Source organism: Octopus sinensis, linkage group LG4, assembly GCF_006345805.1.
Source record: "Octopus sinensis linkage group LG4, ASM634580v1, whole genome shotgun sequence".
In the NCBI taxonomy this organism is placed as follows: Eukaryota; Metazoa; Mollusca; class Cephalopoda; order Octopoda; family Octopodidae; genus Octopus; species Octopus sinensis.
The window spans coordinates 57306792-57324570 of record NC_043000.1 but is presented as its reverse complement, the minus strand read 5'-3'; the positions used below and the strand labels follow the sequence as shown (position 1 = coordinate 57324570).

General features: G+C 34.5%; 1 protein-coding gene across 1 annotated transcript in view; it reads left to right on the top strand.

Annotated features, from left to right (window-relative positions):
* The first annotated feature begins 231 nt into the window (after positions 1 to 231).
* LOC115210993 (FAS-associated factor 1) overlaps positions 232 to 17779 on the top strand; it is a 46994-nt gene continuing 29446 nt past the window's right edge. Inside the window, exon 1 of the mRNA XM_029779828.2 lies at positions 232 to 339. Coding sequence (XP_029635688.1) covers positions 298 to 339 — 42 coding nt within the window. The 5' untranslated portion in view covers positions 232 to 297. The remainder of the gene's footprint in view (positions 340 to 17779) is intronic.

Here is a 17779-nt window from a genome sequence, read left to right as displayed (position 1 = left end):
ATACATAACTTTTAATATCACTAAACGTACTTTATATCCTATTTGAGTTTTTAATCCCCCCCCCCAAAAAAAACCTGATCCTCACAAGCCAGCATTATACATAAAAATTATTAAATAATGAATACATTTTTACGAGTTAATGAACCAAAATAAAATAAAATAAAAAGTCAACGAGACTACTGGTATATGTTATTTAAAGGGGTTGAAGATAATTGTTACGAAACTTTTGAATGTCTTCTACAGAGCTGTAAAATGTTTACAACGATGAGCAACATGCGCATGAGTAACTAAACAACCATGGCGGAAGTCGCTAGAGCCGAGCTGTTATCCACTTTCCAGGTAAATAATAATAATCATTATAATGGAAAAAAAATCATAAGCTTTTTTCCTATCGAATGTTTAATCTCTAACGAATGACATCTTTAATGTAGATGTAAATTTTAAATAATACATATATGTGTAATATTTTAATATCATGACTTGTATTTCTCTAGCAGTTGGCTGAACAGCTGAGCTGAAAATGACTTGTTTCGACAACAATGTTGAAACTATGACATGGATCTTAGCCAATATCATTTTACATTTAACAATACATTACTCTTTACTTAAGACATTTTTCTACAGACTCCAATACTTATTATTATTTTTTTTTACGTTATGAGAAACTTCCTCAGTATTCAAGTTTTTTCATTATCAAGTTACAAAAAGAAATCAATGTTTAGAATAATTTTTGTATGTGATTTCTGCGTATATATATACATATATACACACACATTCGTGTAATATCTATATATCACTTCGCCCTCTCTTCAAATATATAAAATGAAAATGAGATAAAGCTTCACGTATTCTGACTTAGTGATATATTTTGAAAATATATATATATTCGTTGTGTGTGTGTGTATAGTGATCTTCTGTAATCTCGTCTCGTAATATTTTATTTTTTCGTTTACGACTCATATTTAATGTCCCTAAGAAGTTGGTTTCGTTTGTCTTTTTGGGGAAATTTATCACTTTGACCAATCATTTTGTCTGTGGCCGTTACATTACCTGTATTACACTGTCGCATAATCTATCTTTGTTTGGACCCAATAGTGAATGGCTAATCAAGTTTTTTTTTCTTGTATTAATTTACTTTGTTCTAGACCATTCTATCTCAAAAGTCTTTTTGCCTTGTTTCGACACACACACATAAATGTTTAAACATCGTATTTTGTTCATTGTACAGGATATTGAAGCAGAAAAACGTTAACTTCAATTAAACCATATAAAATTTTAATTGTAGTTTGAATGGAGTATTACCAGTATTTATATATAAATGAACGAAATTTATATATTTTTTCATGTTTATCTGTTGCCCGAATGTATTCTGTTGTAAGGAGTTCCTTTAGCTCCTGGATTAATTTTTGAATACTAAAAATACAGTAAAGAAATCTGTTTAGATTTTAATTCCACCCACAACATGAAAAACAGTAATCGTCAGACTTCCTCAATAGATTACTAAACGGAATACTGGTTAATAGATTTCACTTTCGTCTGTTGAAGTTACCAGTTAGTCTTCTTGGAATCAACCGCCTTATTAGTGTTGTGGATGTTTGCTTTAAAGGAATTTGCAGTGGAAATCGGAAAGTCAGAAGACTTTTTCTGGCAGGGACACTTTGGCTGTTGAAGAATCACTTTCTGTCTTTCATAATTTTTTTTTTATAATTTTGAAACGTTATTTTCTTTGTCGTTTTCTAAAGTGTATCGCCTTTCTATTTGGGTATTTATTCAATACAAATCTCATTAAAAAGCAAATTACTAAATAAGCACGAGCCAACGGTAGAGCTTTCTTTGTAGACGCTTAGCAATCCGGACAAAATCCATTTTTGTGTTCATATAGTTGAGTACAAGTCGAGCACTAGTGTTGAAATAATCCACTTCCCCCTCTACAGTTTATCACTGTACATATAATAAGGAATAAAAATTAAATATGTTAATCAATATTTTTATGGCTTTTCATTTTTTTAATCGAGAGAGTTCTGTTCTGTTACATTTTAAGCATGAGGGTTTTGTTCTAAAAGAAGTTAATCGAGAGTTGGTAGTGGTGGACCGAGACGCTATCACTCGACGTGTTAGAAATAGCAACCAAATCTCCACAAATCACACCCTGTCGCCTTAATAAAGAAGGAAAGTATACTGTGTCAGGAATATTAATGAGCTAGTCATGGTTGTATCACCTTTAATCATAGGTGTACTCAGCCAGAGCTGACGTGGGGTTATGCAACAACTAAATAACACGTCTGTCGAAAGTTTTGATTTTTTTTTTAACGTTTTACCTTCTTAGGCTTTCCTGTAAATCTCATATATCACTTGTAAGGATCACTATTGTATATACTCTGTCACTAAGTTTTAACCCTTTGCCTTTCCTGTGTATTGCACGTTATGGTTTGAGTATGGGGAAATGTTCCAGTACAGTGCCTCCTTGCATTCACCATTTATCGGTATCTACTCCAGTTGCCCCGAGCAACCCTCTAAGCAGTGTCCCAGTCAGTTCCTATCTCCCTGAAATACTTCCTCATCCGCCGTGACTATGATACATGTGGCCGACACACAAGCCGTCACCCCAACCGGATCATCAGAGAAGAAAACAGTACGCAGGAAAATCGAACAACATGACCAAACAGTCTAGGCTGACGCTTAGACATGTGATACGCAGGACATATTTCTTTGGTGTTCACGCATCATATATGATGCACATTCCCAATTGTTTTCAGTTACCAGAGTAACTTGGGACATATGGAAGGATAGATTTTACTCAGGACGTTTGAAACAAGGGCTAACTAACATTCTGAAAACAAGCTTAGACGTTTAGGACAAACTCATGAAAATGCTTTGGGGCGAGAATTATCTTGGAATAAAAAAGGGTGACTTGGAAAGCTTTTCATCACGAGTTTCTACTTGAACAGACTTGATTTGAGGTTAACAGCAACAACATTAGTGTCATGTGATTGAATCTATTTTACATTAAATCTTCCTTGTTTAACTGAAAATAAAAATCGTGGTCAACTTTCATTTAACCTTTCATATTAAGTTTTCTCTATGTGAGCTGAGAATGTTGAGCCACTGTTTTTGCTAACAAAATCTTTTCTATGTGATTGCAATACTGCTCAGGGAAGCCAGTGTTTAGTTCCAGTTCTGCTCTGATCTAGATTAGCTAGGTTAGCTAGTATAAATGGCTTTCAGGCTGTGCCCATACTGTTTTTTATTCAGATGTTTATCTTCCTGGGTTTCTTTTTTTCTTTTATAATAGTTGGTTTAACAAATAGAGCAATCTCAGAGAGGTTTCCTTCTAGCACCTGTGATATTAGTTTGTAGGATGGGTAAACTGAGTTATTAAGAGTGCATGTTGATATGTGATAAAAATGGATCATCCAAAATAGTAGTTTGGGCAAAAAGTTGTTGTTTAGCTGAGATTTTTAGAAAAAAAAAAAATCTTCACATGATGAAGTGCAAATTGAGAACGGTTATTTTGAAGATTTATCCAAAGTAGTATTAGTCTAAGGATGATATAAACAAAACAGTTAAATTCCTTCAGTATAATGTTCCATATGAGTTCTATATATGATACTATTTGGATCATCATTTAACCATCTGATTGTGTAGAAATGGATGGTTATAACATTTTTGAGTGATGTTGAGTCTCATAGAGGTGATAAGTGACCAAGACTTTTGGCAATTTGCTGTGCTTGAGAAGACACGTCAAGCTAAGTGAGATCATGGTATTGGCCATTGCCAGTGACATGTAAAAGACACTATGTAGAGTAGCTGGTGTTAGGAAGAGCATTTAGCTGTAGAAACCCAGCCAAAAACAGACTTGAACCTGGTGCAACTCTTTAGTTTAACAGCTCCTGTCAGACCATCTAACCCATGCCAGCATGGAAAACATGTTAAATGGTGATATGAAATGAAATTATACACAACACAATTTGGTTAGCATATGCACAGGCATAGCCATGTCGTTGAGAAGTTTGATTCACAAAGACATGGCATCATTCTGGGCTCAATGTTACTGCATTGTACTTTTTCAAATGCCTATGAGAGCCTTGGTTAGATGGAGACTATGTAGAAGTCTGGGATAGACTGGGTTTTTTTTTTGTTTTGTTTTTTTTCTGTTCTTCGGCGGTAAATAAATTTGGCATCTGGTTTTATGCCATTCCTTCACCTGAAATTGATTTTAATGGAGTCAGCTCTGTTGCAAGCATTTGGGTTAGGTCTCTACATTTATATCTTGATGCTTCTTACTGCAGCAACCCATGAGTAGTGGTTTCTGTCTTCCCATCTTTATTAGTTTAATGGACTTTGCTCAAAGTCAATAACTGTTACGCTTAATTGATCCAGCAGATTTTATCAAGCTTTCACAGTATTTGGAAGCCAGTGAGAAAGCACCTGTATCATTGTTTGATATCCTAGAAATATCAGCTAAATGTCTCTCAGATCACAGCCTTAAAAAAGACAGAACACATTGAATAGTGTAGTCCTGGATACACAATATCTATATCAAAAGGTGTATTGGTCATGATGGTTGGAAAGTCTTTGATTATGGGTATGCTTGATTGAAGTTGGCTCATGAATAACCTATTACTGACCTACTTAAATAATCTCTGTAACTTCTAGGAAATATTGCTTTATTTTATATCATCCATTAGACCGTCAGAAACTGTACACATTAAAGCTACTTGGGAAATATTAAGTATTGCAGAATAGGTTAGTTTGGTTGACATACCATAATTATTTCTCCAAGTTCAGTGTAAGGAAGAGCCAGGCACTGAATTTTTTTCTTTTTTAATTTTCTTTCCTTTGATACTTAATTGCTAGTTACTTCATTACTATGAGTCATTTAAATGAATTTACGACCCAACTGAAAATAATTAAAGCTGATTATTTTACAATGCCATTCAGCCTTGGTAGCTAAATTGTTTGGATGCTATTTGGTATGAATCGAGTAGTAACAAGAAGAAGAAAAGGTCAACTTTTAAAAGTATCACTGAGTTGCATGTATGACCTTGCTCTGAGTGATTTCTCTTTGGTTTGTATGATTGTTAAGCAGACTATTTTCTTTGCGTTTTGAATTCAAATCCTGTTGTAGCCTATCTGGATGGTAGACTTAGTCCAGTCACCCATTTGAATACTACCACCTGGTTCTTTGGTGCCCTTAGTACAGTCCCCTGTACTGCAAGCAATCAGGTCAGATTTTTCGTCTGAGGATACTTTGCTCTTAATAGCCTAAGAGGTCCTGCAAACAGTTGTGGGTACTGTTCTTCCTCCTGGCTGAGAAACATAAAAAAGAGGTAAAAAATCTTAAAGAAGCAGAACTATGCTCAAAGAAAAGTTTTCTAGTTGTGAGCATTTTTTTTTTTTTACAGGCATATTATATCTAGGACCGCGTTGTCCAATGCATCTTTTTTTAAGGACATAGTTTGAGCAACCATGTAGAGGTTCCATTAAAGACTCATAGTCTTTGTTTAATTTCATGTGTTTATGTTGTTTTCTGTATGATTACACCTCTATAATTATCTTCTTGAGCTTGCTCAGATTTGCTCAATTTGATCATCTTTCACAGTTTTGCATAGCTTATGGAAATGCACCCATTGATAAAGATTTCTGTGGGATGGCTTTGCTCTCCACAGTCTCATGTGAATTGTATGTCTCTCTCTCTCTAATGGCATCAGTGATTGCAAGAAGACTGCTACACAATCTTTGTTTGGTAAGATACTTTTTCCAGGAGATACTCAGAACAGCCTGTAACCTCAGCTAAGGTAAAGCTCAAAAAACTTTGTCTCTTCCACTTCTTCATTTTTATCATCTAATAGATATAATGTAGTTCCATCCTTTTAGTAGTGTTAGGTGGAAAAACAAAATTAAAATGCTGTTTTGTGAATATATTTTCAAATATGTATTATTTTTCTTGTTCAAAATAAATGTTAGTCACTTAGATTATTAATGCAAAAAGCATTAGCTCTTGTCAAACCTTACAATACTATTTCTACGCTGTACTTACTGAGTCTCTGCTTTTGCAGCATCTGTCTCCACTGCTGATTAGGCCACCTAGATAATAGAAGCTGCCATCTACTTCTAGGAAGCTTTCCAAGCATTTGGAGAAATTAATTTCTTGGGTGCTCTTAATACTACTCAGATGCACCTGCTACATGATGGAGCTTCTATCAACTTCTGTAGTTCTTCAGTTTGATCAACAGAACTGTCTGCTTGTTAAATTAATATGCAAGTGGCTTAGTGTTTTACAAACACTTGTACTCTTAACAGTCCTCTGGCTAAATCAGCATGACAATATATAACACAGCTAAATACTTGAATAACAGATATAATTTATGTGATTAGCTTAAGTTTCCATCTCTCCAATTTTACTCACAAGGCTTGGATTACTTTGGGCTATCATGCTGTAGGATTGAACCTAAAGCCTCATGATAACAAAGTGAACTTCTTCACAACTCAGCATACCTGCACTGTAAACCTACTTGTAACCCTCTTTTTTTGTATGCCTGTAGTTTACACTTTGTACACACTGTATGAAATTCCAAGGCTGGCCAATCCATAATTACATTTGAGTCTCCTGTTAACTAGAATGTTCATTTTTGCTAAGTTTACTTCAAGGCTTCACTTTTGCATTCAGAATTTTTGTAATTTCTTTGATGGATTCAACTATGGGAACTAGGTCATCAGTATTTAAAATTTCCCATGGGCAGTCACTCTTAAAGTCCTCTGTTATAGCTTGGAGTACTATGATAAACAAGAAAGGCTGAGAAACAAACTCTGATAGATACTTACCTGTTTGCTGAATTCCTTACTGAACTTGTTGCTCACTCTCCTCTGGTTGACAGTATTTCTGTTCATTGCTTGCATGGCTCTCACAAACCATTTATTTACACTTAGTTTTCTTAGTAACCACGAAACTACAGTGTGTGATACCCTGACAAAGGTTTTTGTTTTCTTGGTACTAAATATTTGGGCAACACTTGGCTCTTCTAAATGGCTTCATATCAAAATCAACTTGAAACTATTTTCTGTCAAATATCAGTCACAAGCTGAACATTCTAATTGTCAAATATAAGATATCTATAAAGAACTAGAGTTGTCAAGTCATTAAAATTTTGGATTAGCCCAGTTAAACATTACATTATTTCCAGAGTTGTTTATCTCTGCAGTATTCTTGGAACAGAAAGGTATTGCAGTATAAAGTATATATTCAGTAACAGTGCCATCTAACCTGCTATACTAAATGTGTAATTAAAAAAAAGTAGTAAAATTGTAGTTTTGATTTGAAAGTGTTTTTGTTTTTTATATTGAGTTCGGTCTAATAATATTCTAGATATTCCTAGGGTGGTGAGCTATTAATATCATTAGCACACTAGGCAAAATGCTTAGTGGCATTTCATCCGTTATGTTCTGAGTTCAAATTTTGCCAAGCTTGACTTTGCCTTTCATCCTCACCCGAAAGTGCCAAAATTTAAAAACAATATTCTAAGTATTCCTACACAGGCATAGTAAATGATATTGAATATGAAGTAAGCATAGCTGTGTATCTGGATTATTGGTTAATATCATCTCACTTTACCTCTGCTGCTGATGTTTTGGAAAAAGCATCTTCCTGTTATCTTTAAGCCCTCTGTTGAAAAAGAGACCAATAGTTTCTCTAAGTATAAGATTAGTTAGAACTAAGAGTAAGAGGTAAACATGTCAATAACTTAATTTTGATGACCAGTTATAGAAAGCTATTTTTTTTCTACTTATATTGATAATTCAGTTTTTGAAAACACATAAACATCACAGCTCTCATTTTTGGTCTGTCTTGAAATCAATAATCCTTATCATCTTTGATAGATACCTCAGATCACACCAGTGAAAGGGAGTAGTCGTAATCAAGGCCACCCACTATCTCAGTTAGCATCCATCACTCAAACTCTCTCTCACTACAGCAAACACATGCCATTACTGTCTCTCTTCCATTACTTCCTCTTGCTCCTTTCACCCATTCAACCTGCCACCATTGCCACCACTCTAGGTCATATCATGAAACTTTAAACAAATGAAGACACTGCAGGATTGAGAGGTTCCTAAGTCTCTTATTAAAGATGTGGCAACTCCTCTAATGCTACTGTCATAATAAAGTGGTGAGTATGAGAAGAGCATCTAGCAATTGAAACTATGCCATAATTGGAATGTGGGGTGTGGTCTTCCAAAGGTAGTAATTCTGAGTAAGATCTGACTCAAACCATAACAGCCTGTTCAACTCATACTAGCATGGAAAGCAAACATAAAAATGATGATATTATTCAAATCCCAGAAGAATTTACTTTTTCTATATTCAGTAGCCATTAAGATATTTAGAAGTCATGCATTAGAGCCTATTATTTAATTCACTACTCCTTCTAAATGTATGTGAGGCTCTGTATCTTTGTCAGAAATCATTATGGAATGGCCAAAATGGTAGAGTACAAGACAAAATACTTTTGTTTCATCCCTCTATGTTCTAATACTGCTATGCTTAATTTTAGTGCCCAGCCATCTAAGATTGTCAGTATCAGTCATCTGCTGAGGTTGATCACTTGTCTGTATTCCTCCACAACAAGTTTGCATCCCAAGTTTAAAAATATTAGACATTATCATGTTATTCATTTTTAGATCTGTTTTTGCATATCCCTGTGGTTAAGTGAATATGTTATTGGAGTATTATTTTATAGTTGGATGCCATTCATGTTACTTTTGTTTTTCAAGTAAAAGTCTTCTTGTTCCTCACAGCTTTGAAGGTGTCAAGCAAGTGGAGGATTTGTTGATGAGCACTGACAACACCACCACTATAACTTCAGTACACTGTAACTTGCATTGAAGCAAGTGAGATGCCAATACATAAATACACACACACACACACATTTATACATACAGTTTCTGTTTGCCAAATCCTCTCACAGGGCTTTGATCACCCCAGGGTTATACTAGAAGGCCCAAGATTCTATGTAGCGGGACTGAACCTGAAATCACATGGTTGGGAAGTGGATTTGTTAATCACACAGTCGAGCTTGCACCTATATTATCTTATGAATTTGTTATTGGATAGAATTTAAATTTCTTTTTAGAGTCTAATTGCAATGAATGTTATGAAACCAGCAAAATCTTATATCTTTTTTATTCTTAGATGAAATTTTGGAATATCAAACTAATCAATATTTGAGTATGTGTAATAAAATAGTTCTGAACCGGGGTCTGTATGACCCTTGTGGAGCCCATAGAAGATTTTGTCAAGATTTAATGTGCAATAAAGTGGTTATACTTCTACAATACACAATATATATATATTTTTTAAATACAATTCTAAATAATATTTAATTATAAAAATACAATAGGATTTTTTAAAGCTTCGAATGGTTATGAGGGTCCACCCATGTAAAAATAGGATCAAAGGTGTTTATAGGTGAAAAATGGTTAAGAACATCTGGTCTAATAGAAAAAAAAATGGAAGTAATTTTATGTTCTAAAAACTTTTACCTTAACACAAATACAAGTCTTGAGTATATGAAATGATTATAAATAGAAAAAAAGTATTTTATACCTGTCATTGCTTTATTCTCTGATAAGGTATTGCATAAGGCACCACCATTTTTAAAGCTATTCTAACATTGTTATTGCAGTTATTTTTAAGTGGTGCAATAAAGTACACTCAGTCAAGCAATCTGTAATTAGAAGACAATGCAGTTTCAGGCACAGGTGACACTTGGTGGGGCATCCCTCAAGAATCACCGGGTACCTGAAACCAGCCATTTAAAAAAAATCTGGAAAAACTAGATTCTTGGCTGATTGGGTCCACAGGGTCAAACAGCTTTTGACCCAACCCAATCAGCCAATGGCAAAATTTTAACATTAAGTAGCTTGGATCCGCTGCAACCCAGACACCGGCGGATAGTGTCCTCTATCCGCTCATGTTCTAACCCGGGTGGCAACTTGTAGACCCAAGCTCTTGTCAACTTCTTCCCACCATACATAGGAAGAAACAAAATCTCTTTACCCTCTAAGGGCTGGCTTGCAAATTTGCGAGCCTCCTCAGGGGTGTCAAATAGCAACCACACCGTTGCATATTTGACCCCATCCCTGGAGATGAATTTAATAGTTGGCAAATATTCTACCAACTCTTTTTCAATTTGAGTCTTTTGAAAGAGGGCGATGATGTCGAGCGACTTTGAAGAGAGGACAGTGGTGTTAAGGACTTACTCAGTCTTTCATCCACTGTTTGTGTAGGACAAACTCCCATTCCAACACAATGTTATTTGTCTTCTTTGCCATGTTTTTTTTTTAAAGTTCGCAAAAAACAAAAGTTCAGTGTTCAAAAAGACATAAAAATGCAAGAAGGAAGGGAGAAGACAAGAAACAGTTCAAAAAGCACGGCAAACTATTCTGGCTGTCCTGGTACTCCTGGCCAACTCTGTAATCCTCTTGGTAAGGGCACAAAACAGTCACACAAAACTGATAAAATATAAGCACAATTATAATAGGAGAGATATGCCCCCCCCCCCCATCACACTTCTCACAGCTAAATGAGATTTTAACACAACCAAAGGCAGACAAATGCTTGGAACTCAGTGGAGATTACTTGTTCAACAAAAATAAATAAACATGAGCAACAAACCACCACTGAATCCAAAAAAACAAATGCCTTACTTGGTAGCTGTGCTTCACTTTTTCAATAATTCATGACGTTGATATACAGTGACGTGACTCCTAGCAGTGCAAAGGAAACACTGACCAATGCATGCGCAGGGAAGCAAGCTTCTTAACACACAGCCACTCCTGTGCCTATATATATAATTTTTTTTTGAAATAAAATTAAAATGAGTGTAAGAGGAGAAAATACAATTTCAGTTCCAATAAAGTGTTACATCTCACAAACATTGAAAGATCATTGTTGATCTTTGTTATTCAAGTCTGCCCACTATTGCAGTATACAAAATATAATATTACATACTTTAGTTTTTGCAAGATAAAACATCTTATCTTGATAGTTGATTTTCATAATGTCAACAACAAATGGGAGAAGTGAATGAGAAGTTTATGCTCTGCATGATGGTAATGGTGTTGAAGATAACATGTAAATGGAAAATTTTGAGATTGCAGCTTTTATTGGAAAATTTCTGGCATTGAGCCTATAAGAATTTCCAAAAAGTTTTGAAGTTTCCTACATGATTTACCAGTAATGGAAACACGTTATTTATTCCTTTCTCTCTTTATTATTGAAAAAAAGGAATTTCAACTGTTTGAAAAGAATTTTCAATAAGCGATTGTGCTATTTTGAGTCTCTCATTAATATTGATCTTTAGTCTGAAACAACTAAAGAATGAAGAGTTACTTTGCTTTTAGTCTTTAAATTTTAACTTCTTTGTGACTACATTTCTCATGAATGTATACTGCCTGTATGTTTCAATTCTGAAAATAATCAAGAATTTGGAGAGATTTAGCCACCTTTGAAAAAATATTTTGTAGTAGGGTCCTTAAAGCGTTGGGAAAAATACCATGCAATACTTGTGGCTTTTCTGAGTTTAAATCCACCAAAGTCAACTTTCAGTTTCCTTGGGCCAATAAAATGAAGTACTAGTGAAAAACTGAGGTCAGTTTAATCCTTTTAATGTGGAAATTGGGTATATCCACTCAAAATTTCAATAGTCTTAACTGCAGAAAGCACTTTTATATACCAATCTATCTTTTGAGTAATGTCATGTTTATTGTGGCAATGTGATTCGCAGAAAATACCAACTCTATTTTTTGGTAAATATTTAGCATTATCACTGGAATAACCATGAAATTTAATTCCACAATTAAAGGATTACTTGACTAATCTCCTCCCTAAACTTTTTAGCCTTGTGCCTATGTTAGAAAATTATTAAGCTCATAAAATTATGATGGAAGGTTTTGATTTAAATATAGACACTTTAATAGAAAAGTTTTGTGTTACAGGATTAGTGGTCAGTCTCATGCAGTTGGTATCAAAAAGGTTAAATACATATTTTAGGTTCTTCATTTTAGAATAAATGCGACTGTGCAGGGAAATGTACAAGAAAGTGATTCTAACAGATTATGATAACATTGTTTAACATGATTTTTGTCCTTGGGTAGCAACTGTTATTCCCTATTTGCTTACCCTTAGAAAATATGGAAAATGGTTAATATTTCCTTCAAACTTTGCTTTTATTACATTTTTTTCTAACCCCCAAAGAATCCCCCACTACTCCTGCTCAGGACCAGTGGTCCTCATTGTCAGCAAATTAGAGACATGCTCAAGTGGTTAAGCTCAAGCAACTGATGAGCAAATCTGTGGTATTGAGCAGAATATTTGCTATAACAATGCTTCTGCTTCTGCAACCCAGCACTGAATCTGTCTGAAATGTAATGGAAAATAGGTCAGTTTCGAAACATTGATGTCCCTGTCACAAAAGCAAAGTTTGAAGGGAATAGTAGTCGTTTCCTTTGATTTCAAGAGAGAATGAAATAGGAAATAACACTTACTGACCAAAGACAAATAAATAAAAATTTTGCTACACAGTATCATGTTAAACTTTCTTTATACAATTCAACAGGAGGAATGAGTAAGCCTCTGGATAGTAGTTTACTGCTTTGTGCTTGTGAAAGCTCACTCACTCTGCATCAAAATATATCAGTAGGAAAAATTCAGGATTAGAAGCTGGGTATCCAGGCTCCAAGCAGATTTGTTTTCCCTAGACATTTTGAAGTTCTGTATCTTTTTTTTTTTTTTTTTTTTTTTTTTAAGTATTACTTTCCAGTTATCTCTTCCAGTAGCTGTTGTAAACCAACTGTTGCTTCATCAACCCTTAGATTTGTTATTCTTGTTTCGAAGTTGTACATTTGCAAGAGTGACAAATGAATAGCAATTTACTTAGATATCTTGTCTAATGTAGCTGAACATTTAGACTGAGCTAATAAAGGGACCTCTACATGGTTGCTTGACTTGTTAGAAATAGCAACTAAGTCACATCGCAGCCTCTTGATTTAAGAGATTGGACACTTTGGATAAGGTAGTCTTGGGTACAGAGAAAAGGAGGGATGGAATGAGCATGGCTGGATTGCTTTTAATCATAGGTCTGCTTGAACAGAGCTGACAAGATCACACATTATTTGGTGGCGTACAAATAGATTTATTAGCTTTGGATAAATAACTTTTAAGGGCTGTTAATTCTATATAGAAATGTATCAAAAAGTTAATGTTTTAAAATTTAGTTAATATTTTAAAATCTGTTAATGAGTGTAATAGTTCTTTGAATCTAATTGATAGGAATTGTTACTTATCTAGGCGAGCTAATAAAAGTTGGCATTTAAGGACCACTGATATTGCAATGGTTGTAATCCATAAGAGAGAAGTGAAGCTATTTCTAAAAAGGATTCTCTCTCAGTTGATAAAAGCATGTTGTAAATGTCAGAAGTTCAACACTATTTAACTGAATTTTGAGTTAAGGAGGCAGATGACAGGTTTGAAGAACTGGGGGTGATGAAATCAGTATGTAGAAAAGAACTGATTGATTGGCTTGACTTGCCCCAAATCTGGTCTTTTCTACAGCTAGTACAGAGATCTTTGCTCTTCATACTTACTCCACTCAAATTTTCTTTTGCCTTTCCTCCTCTTGTTATTTATATCCCACCCCACCCTGGTCTCCTCACTAACCATTTCACCCAGTACTTCTCTTCAATGTCATCTTTTGGAATCCTCTGCTTGCTCTTCTTTTTTTTGCAATTGTCACCTTGCAACTATTCAAAGGTAACATTAACTCTGTTGAACTTAGCAGTATGGGAGGACTTGTGAAATCAATGGATACAAGTTGTGGTGCACCTGAGCACTGTATACAATAATTTCATTATTGTTATTATCATTTCATCCAAACCAATAAAAATGAAATGAAATATGATTCATCTGATGTCTTGTGTGCAAGTGTTAGTAAATTTAACCTGCCAAGATCTAGAAAACAGACTTTATAGATAGATGCTAAGAAGAAACAATAACTAAGTAGAAAGTGTTTTAAGTGTTTTCATCTGGTTGCAGCAGAGGATAACTGAAATAGGTCAAGGAAAACGAATGTGGTAATGAAGATAACAAAACTAAGACTGGAATTAATTTTGAATATCTACACATTGTCAAAGGATATACAGCACTTCTTCTAATGGTCTCTCACTCACTGATGTTCATTTTCACTTGTTTGTTCATTATTTGTTTTTACATAGTAGCATAGGCTAAGGCACTTTTTTTATGGTTGGATGACCATCCTGTCACTAGCCTCATGAGTCAAGAGTGGCTTTTCCAGCACATCTCCCTTGCCATTCTCTAGGGCAGCCCCTTTTCTATTTTGTCTGCTGGGACCTTGAGGTGGTCTGAATTACAGGAAATTGCATGTTCCCTAATGTTTTTAAAGTGTATCAATAATAAAAGGATTTCATTTGTGAATTATATAATTGTGATATGTGTACAAACATATGGCTGTATATGATATAATGGTAAAGTTTGTGGTGCTTTTTTATTTTTATTTATATATACTTTTTGTCTTTAATGATTTAGTCAAAAGAGGATTGGCAGTGCCCATAGCTCTTTTCAAATCTTCAAGGCTGGTAAGGATAAGTCACTTTCAGACCAGAGATCCTAGTCCAAATGCTTGCAACAGTGTGTACTCCACATAAGTCACCCAAGGTCCAGGTGGTAGTGTCGAATTGGGCACCATATTAGAATACAGGTGGAATAAGTTGAGTTCGAGTCGGGTATAAGGTCAAGGTCAAGTTGTTGCCAAAAAATAAATAAATAAATACAATGCATAAATTGTTGAGAAACAAATACTATATTTGAAGGCATGTAGCCTAATGTTTAGAGTGAGACATTCATGATTGTTAGATCATAGTCTTCATTCCTGGACTGCGTTGTGTTGTGTTCTTGAGCAAAACACTCCGTTTCATGTTGCCCTGCCATCACTTTGACATGTGGCACATTGTGCACCTGTACCGACAATGTCACTTTGATGGAGAGAGTGAGCTAATGTGTCGCACCAACATTTGATCTCTATAAACAAAACATCTGTGCAGGTTGTTTAGCAAGAAGTTGTGGCACACTCATTTGTTTGTCTACAACAAACAAATATTTAAAATTGGTTTCAAATTTTGGCGCAAGACCAGCAAGTTCAGGGGAGGGGTAAGTTGATTATATCGGCCCCCAGTACACAACTAGTACTTATTTTACCGGTCCCAAAAGGATAAAAGGCAAAGTTGACCCCAGCAGAATTTGAATGCAGTACTTAAAGACAGAATTTGAACACAGAACATAAAGACAGATGGAATGTCATTAAGTGTTTTGCCTGGCATGCTAACAATTCTGCCAGCCTGCTGCCTTAAACAAATATGTGAAATTAAACTTTTATACTGGTGACCTTTTATCTATCCATCTGTTTTAAAGTTTAATACTTTGGGCAGTTTGTGATAGGAATAACAACTTACTGTAACAAAGGAAAACAGACTTTCTATATGATTTAATAATTGTTTTTACCTTCAATGACAACATTTTAACAAGATTTAGCTGGTTTTAATGTTAACCCCTTACCCGGCAGAAACGAATATATGCGTTTTGACCGAAATCGTTTTTTTCTATCTCTGGCGAGTTAACTCGTCAAAAGATAGACTCGCCAAAATTGACAGCAAACGAGTTCCTTTGTCTATTATAAACTCTTTTTTGACATATACGAGTATATTCGCTCACTTTATACATCTGGCAGTGACGATTTCTGCCACCTTTCGCTTGAGTAAGGCATTGAAGACCGATTATGATTTAGTCACCTGGAGACAGTCGAAGGGTTGGAAGGCACATTTTATGAATAATAAATAAGGTTTGAAATATACCTCGAAATCCCCATTCAAAACATAGTAAAATAAAACAATTAAAAAATATGTCTGAAACAATACATTTATTTTCAAAATAATTGTTGGGTAAGGAGTTAAAGAGTTAATGTTGATGTAGCAGAAATTAAAGGTGACCCAAGTACCTTTATCATTCTAAATTCATCGGGGATCATTAGAATTGGCACTTTTTTGTATCAGTTATATATTGAGTAAAATTGACTTGATTATAACTGCCACTTCAAATCTCCCACAAATTATATTTTATTGAATATATGTATTTTTTAACTTTCAGTTATTGCAACCTTTATACTTTAAATATCATTCAACCACGGCAGTGGTTGAATATATTCTTAAGTCCACCATTTCATCAATTATGGCAGCTTCCAAGCTTCACCACTAATTCAGTTCTAAACTAAATTGCAAATTGTTAATAGTTTTAAAGAGGACACCTCCTCAGCTACACTTTGGCATAAATAGTTTGAGATTTGGTTCAGTAGAAAAAAAAGTTACATCAAAATATCTGCAACCTCAAGGGGGTGCAGTAAGGCAGATATTCAGTTTCAATTAACATAATTTTTCAATTTTAAATTAAAAGTATACCTTTCTTAGGCTTAAATGATAGAAAAATGCATGAGGAATTCAGAATTGTTAGTCACATTGAACAAAAATTAGTAGAAAAAGAGTTATGAAGTAAAATGTTACGAGATTTCATGTCACTAAGGGAGTAATGCTTCAGCAATGAGAATAAAAAATACATTTCTAAAATGAATGTTTACTTTCTAAGGCAGTGAGCTAGCAGAACATTAGCGCACCAGGTAAAATGCTTAATGGTATTTTGTTTGTCTTAATGTTTTTGAGTTCAAATTTTGCCGACGTCTTTTCTTTAACTGAACACTTTCAAACTTCTGATACTGGTATTTTGTATTTTAGAAGCAGTATTTCATCTGTCTTTATGTTCTGAGTTCAAATCCTGCCGAGGTCAACTTTGCCTTTCATCCATTTCGGATTTATTCAATTAGACGTACAAGATTATTTAATTAATTTTTTTTAACTAAACACTTCCAAACTTCCGATACTGGTAGAATGTGTCACATAGAACGGGGTTTACTCTTAACGTTTTTGACAATTTCGTATTTTAGAAGTTATCCATCAGAAGTTACAGAGTGACACTGGACAAATTCGTTTTTGATGAGTGCCAATACACGAAACTCTCAGCATTTGACTTACTTCTATCTTCTGCCAATGATATATCTACATATTACCTATATGTGTAAAAAAAAATCTCATCACACAATCGAACCAATGCAAGTGCCTCTACCTGGTCGCTTGACATGCTAAAAATAGCAGCCAAAGTATTCCCCTTCCTAAATCACACGCCCATTGTATGTAATGTCCTAAATTATCCCTAAAAATATGGTTTGCTGAAGGCTGGAATGTCTATGATGATATGTTTGCAGTATCAGGGTTTATTTGAGGCTAAATTACAAAATTATGGTCAATTTCTATATTAACACCTGCACAATTTTCACTAAGAAAAATACAAAATTGATTTTTTGCATGGAATCCAGTACTCTAACCTCCTAATATGCTGCAAATCCCTTATTTTTGGTTTGGAAATAATGAGGTGAGGTTCCCCCCATCCAATCCCGGAATCATTGGAAATTTTTTTCTTTTCTTTGAATGAATTTCTATGACCTCTTAATATTGCAAAATTAGGTTACTTAAGGTGAGCCTGGTTACTAATGGTTTTGAGTCTTGTTGTTTGTAACTTTTGGTGATCCATGGTGCAATCAACAACATGGTAAAAATTCTTGCCATTAATTTGGTGTGGATGGGTAATATCAAATAATTCAAT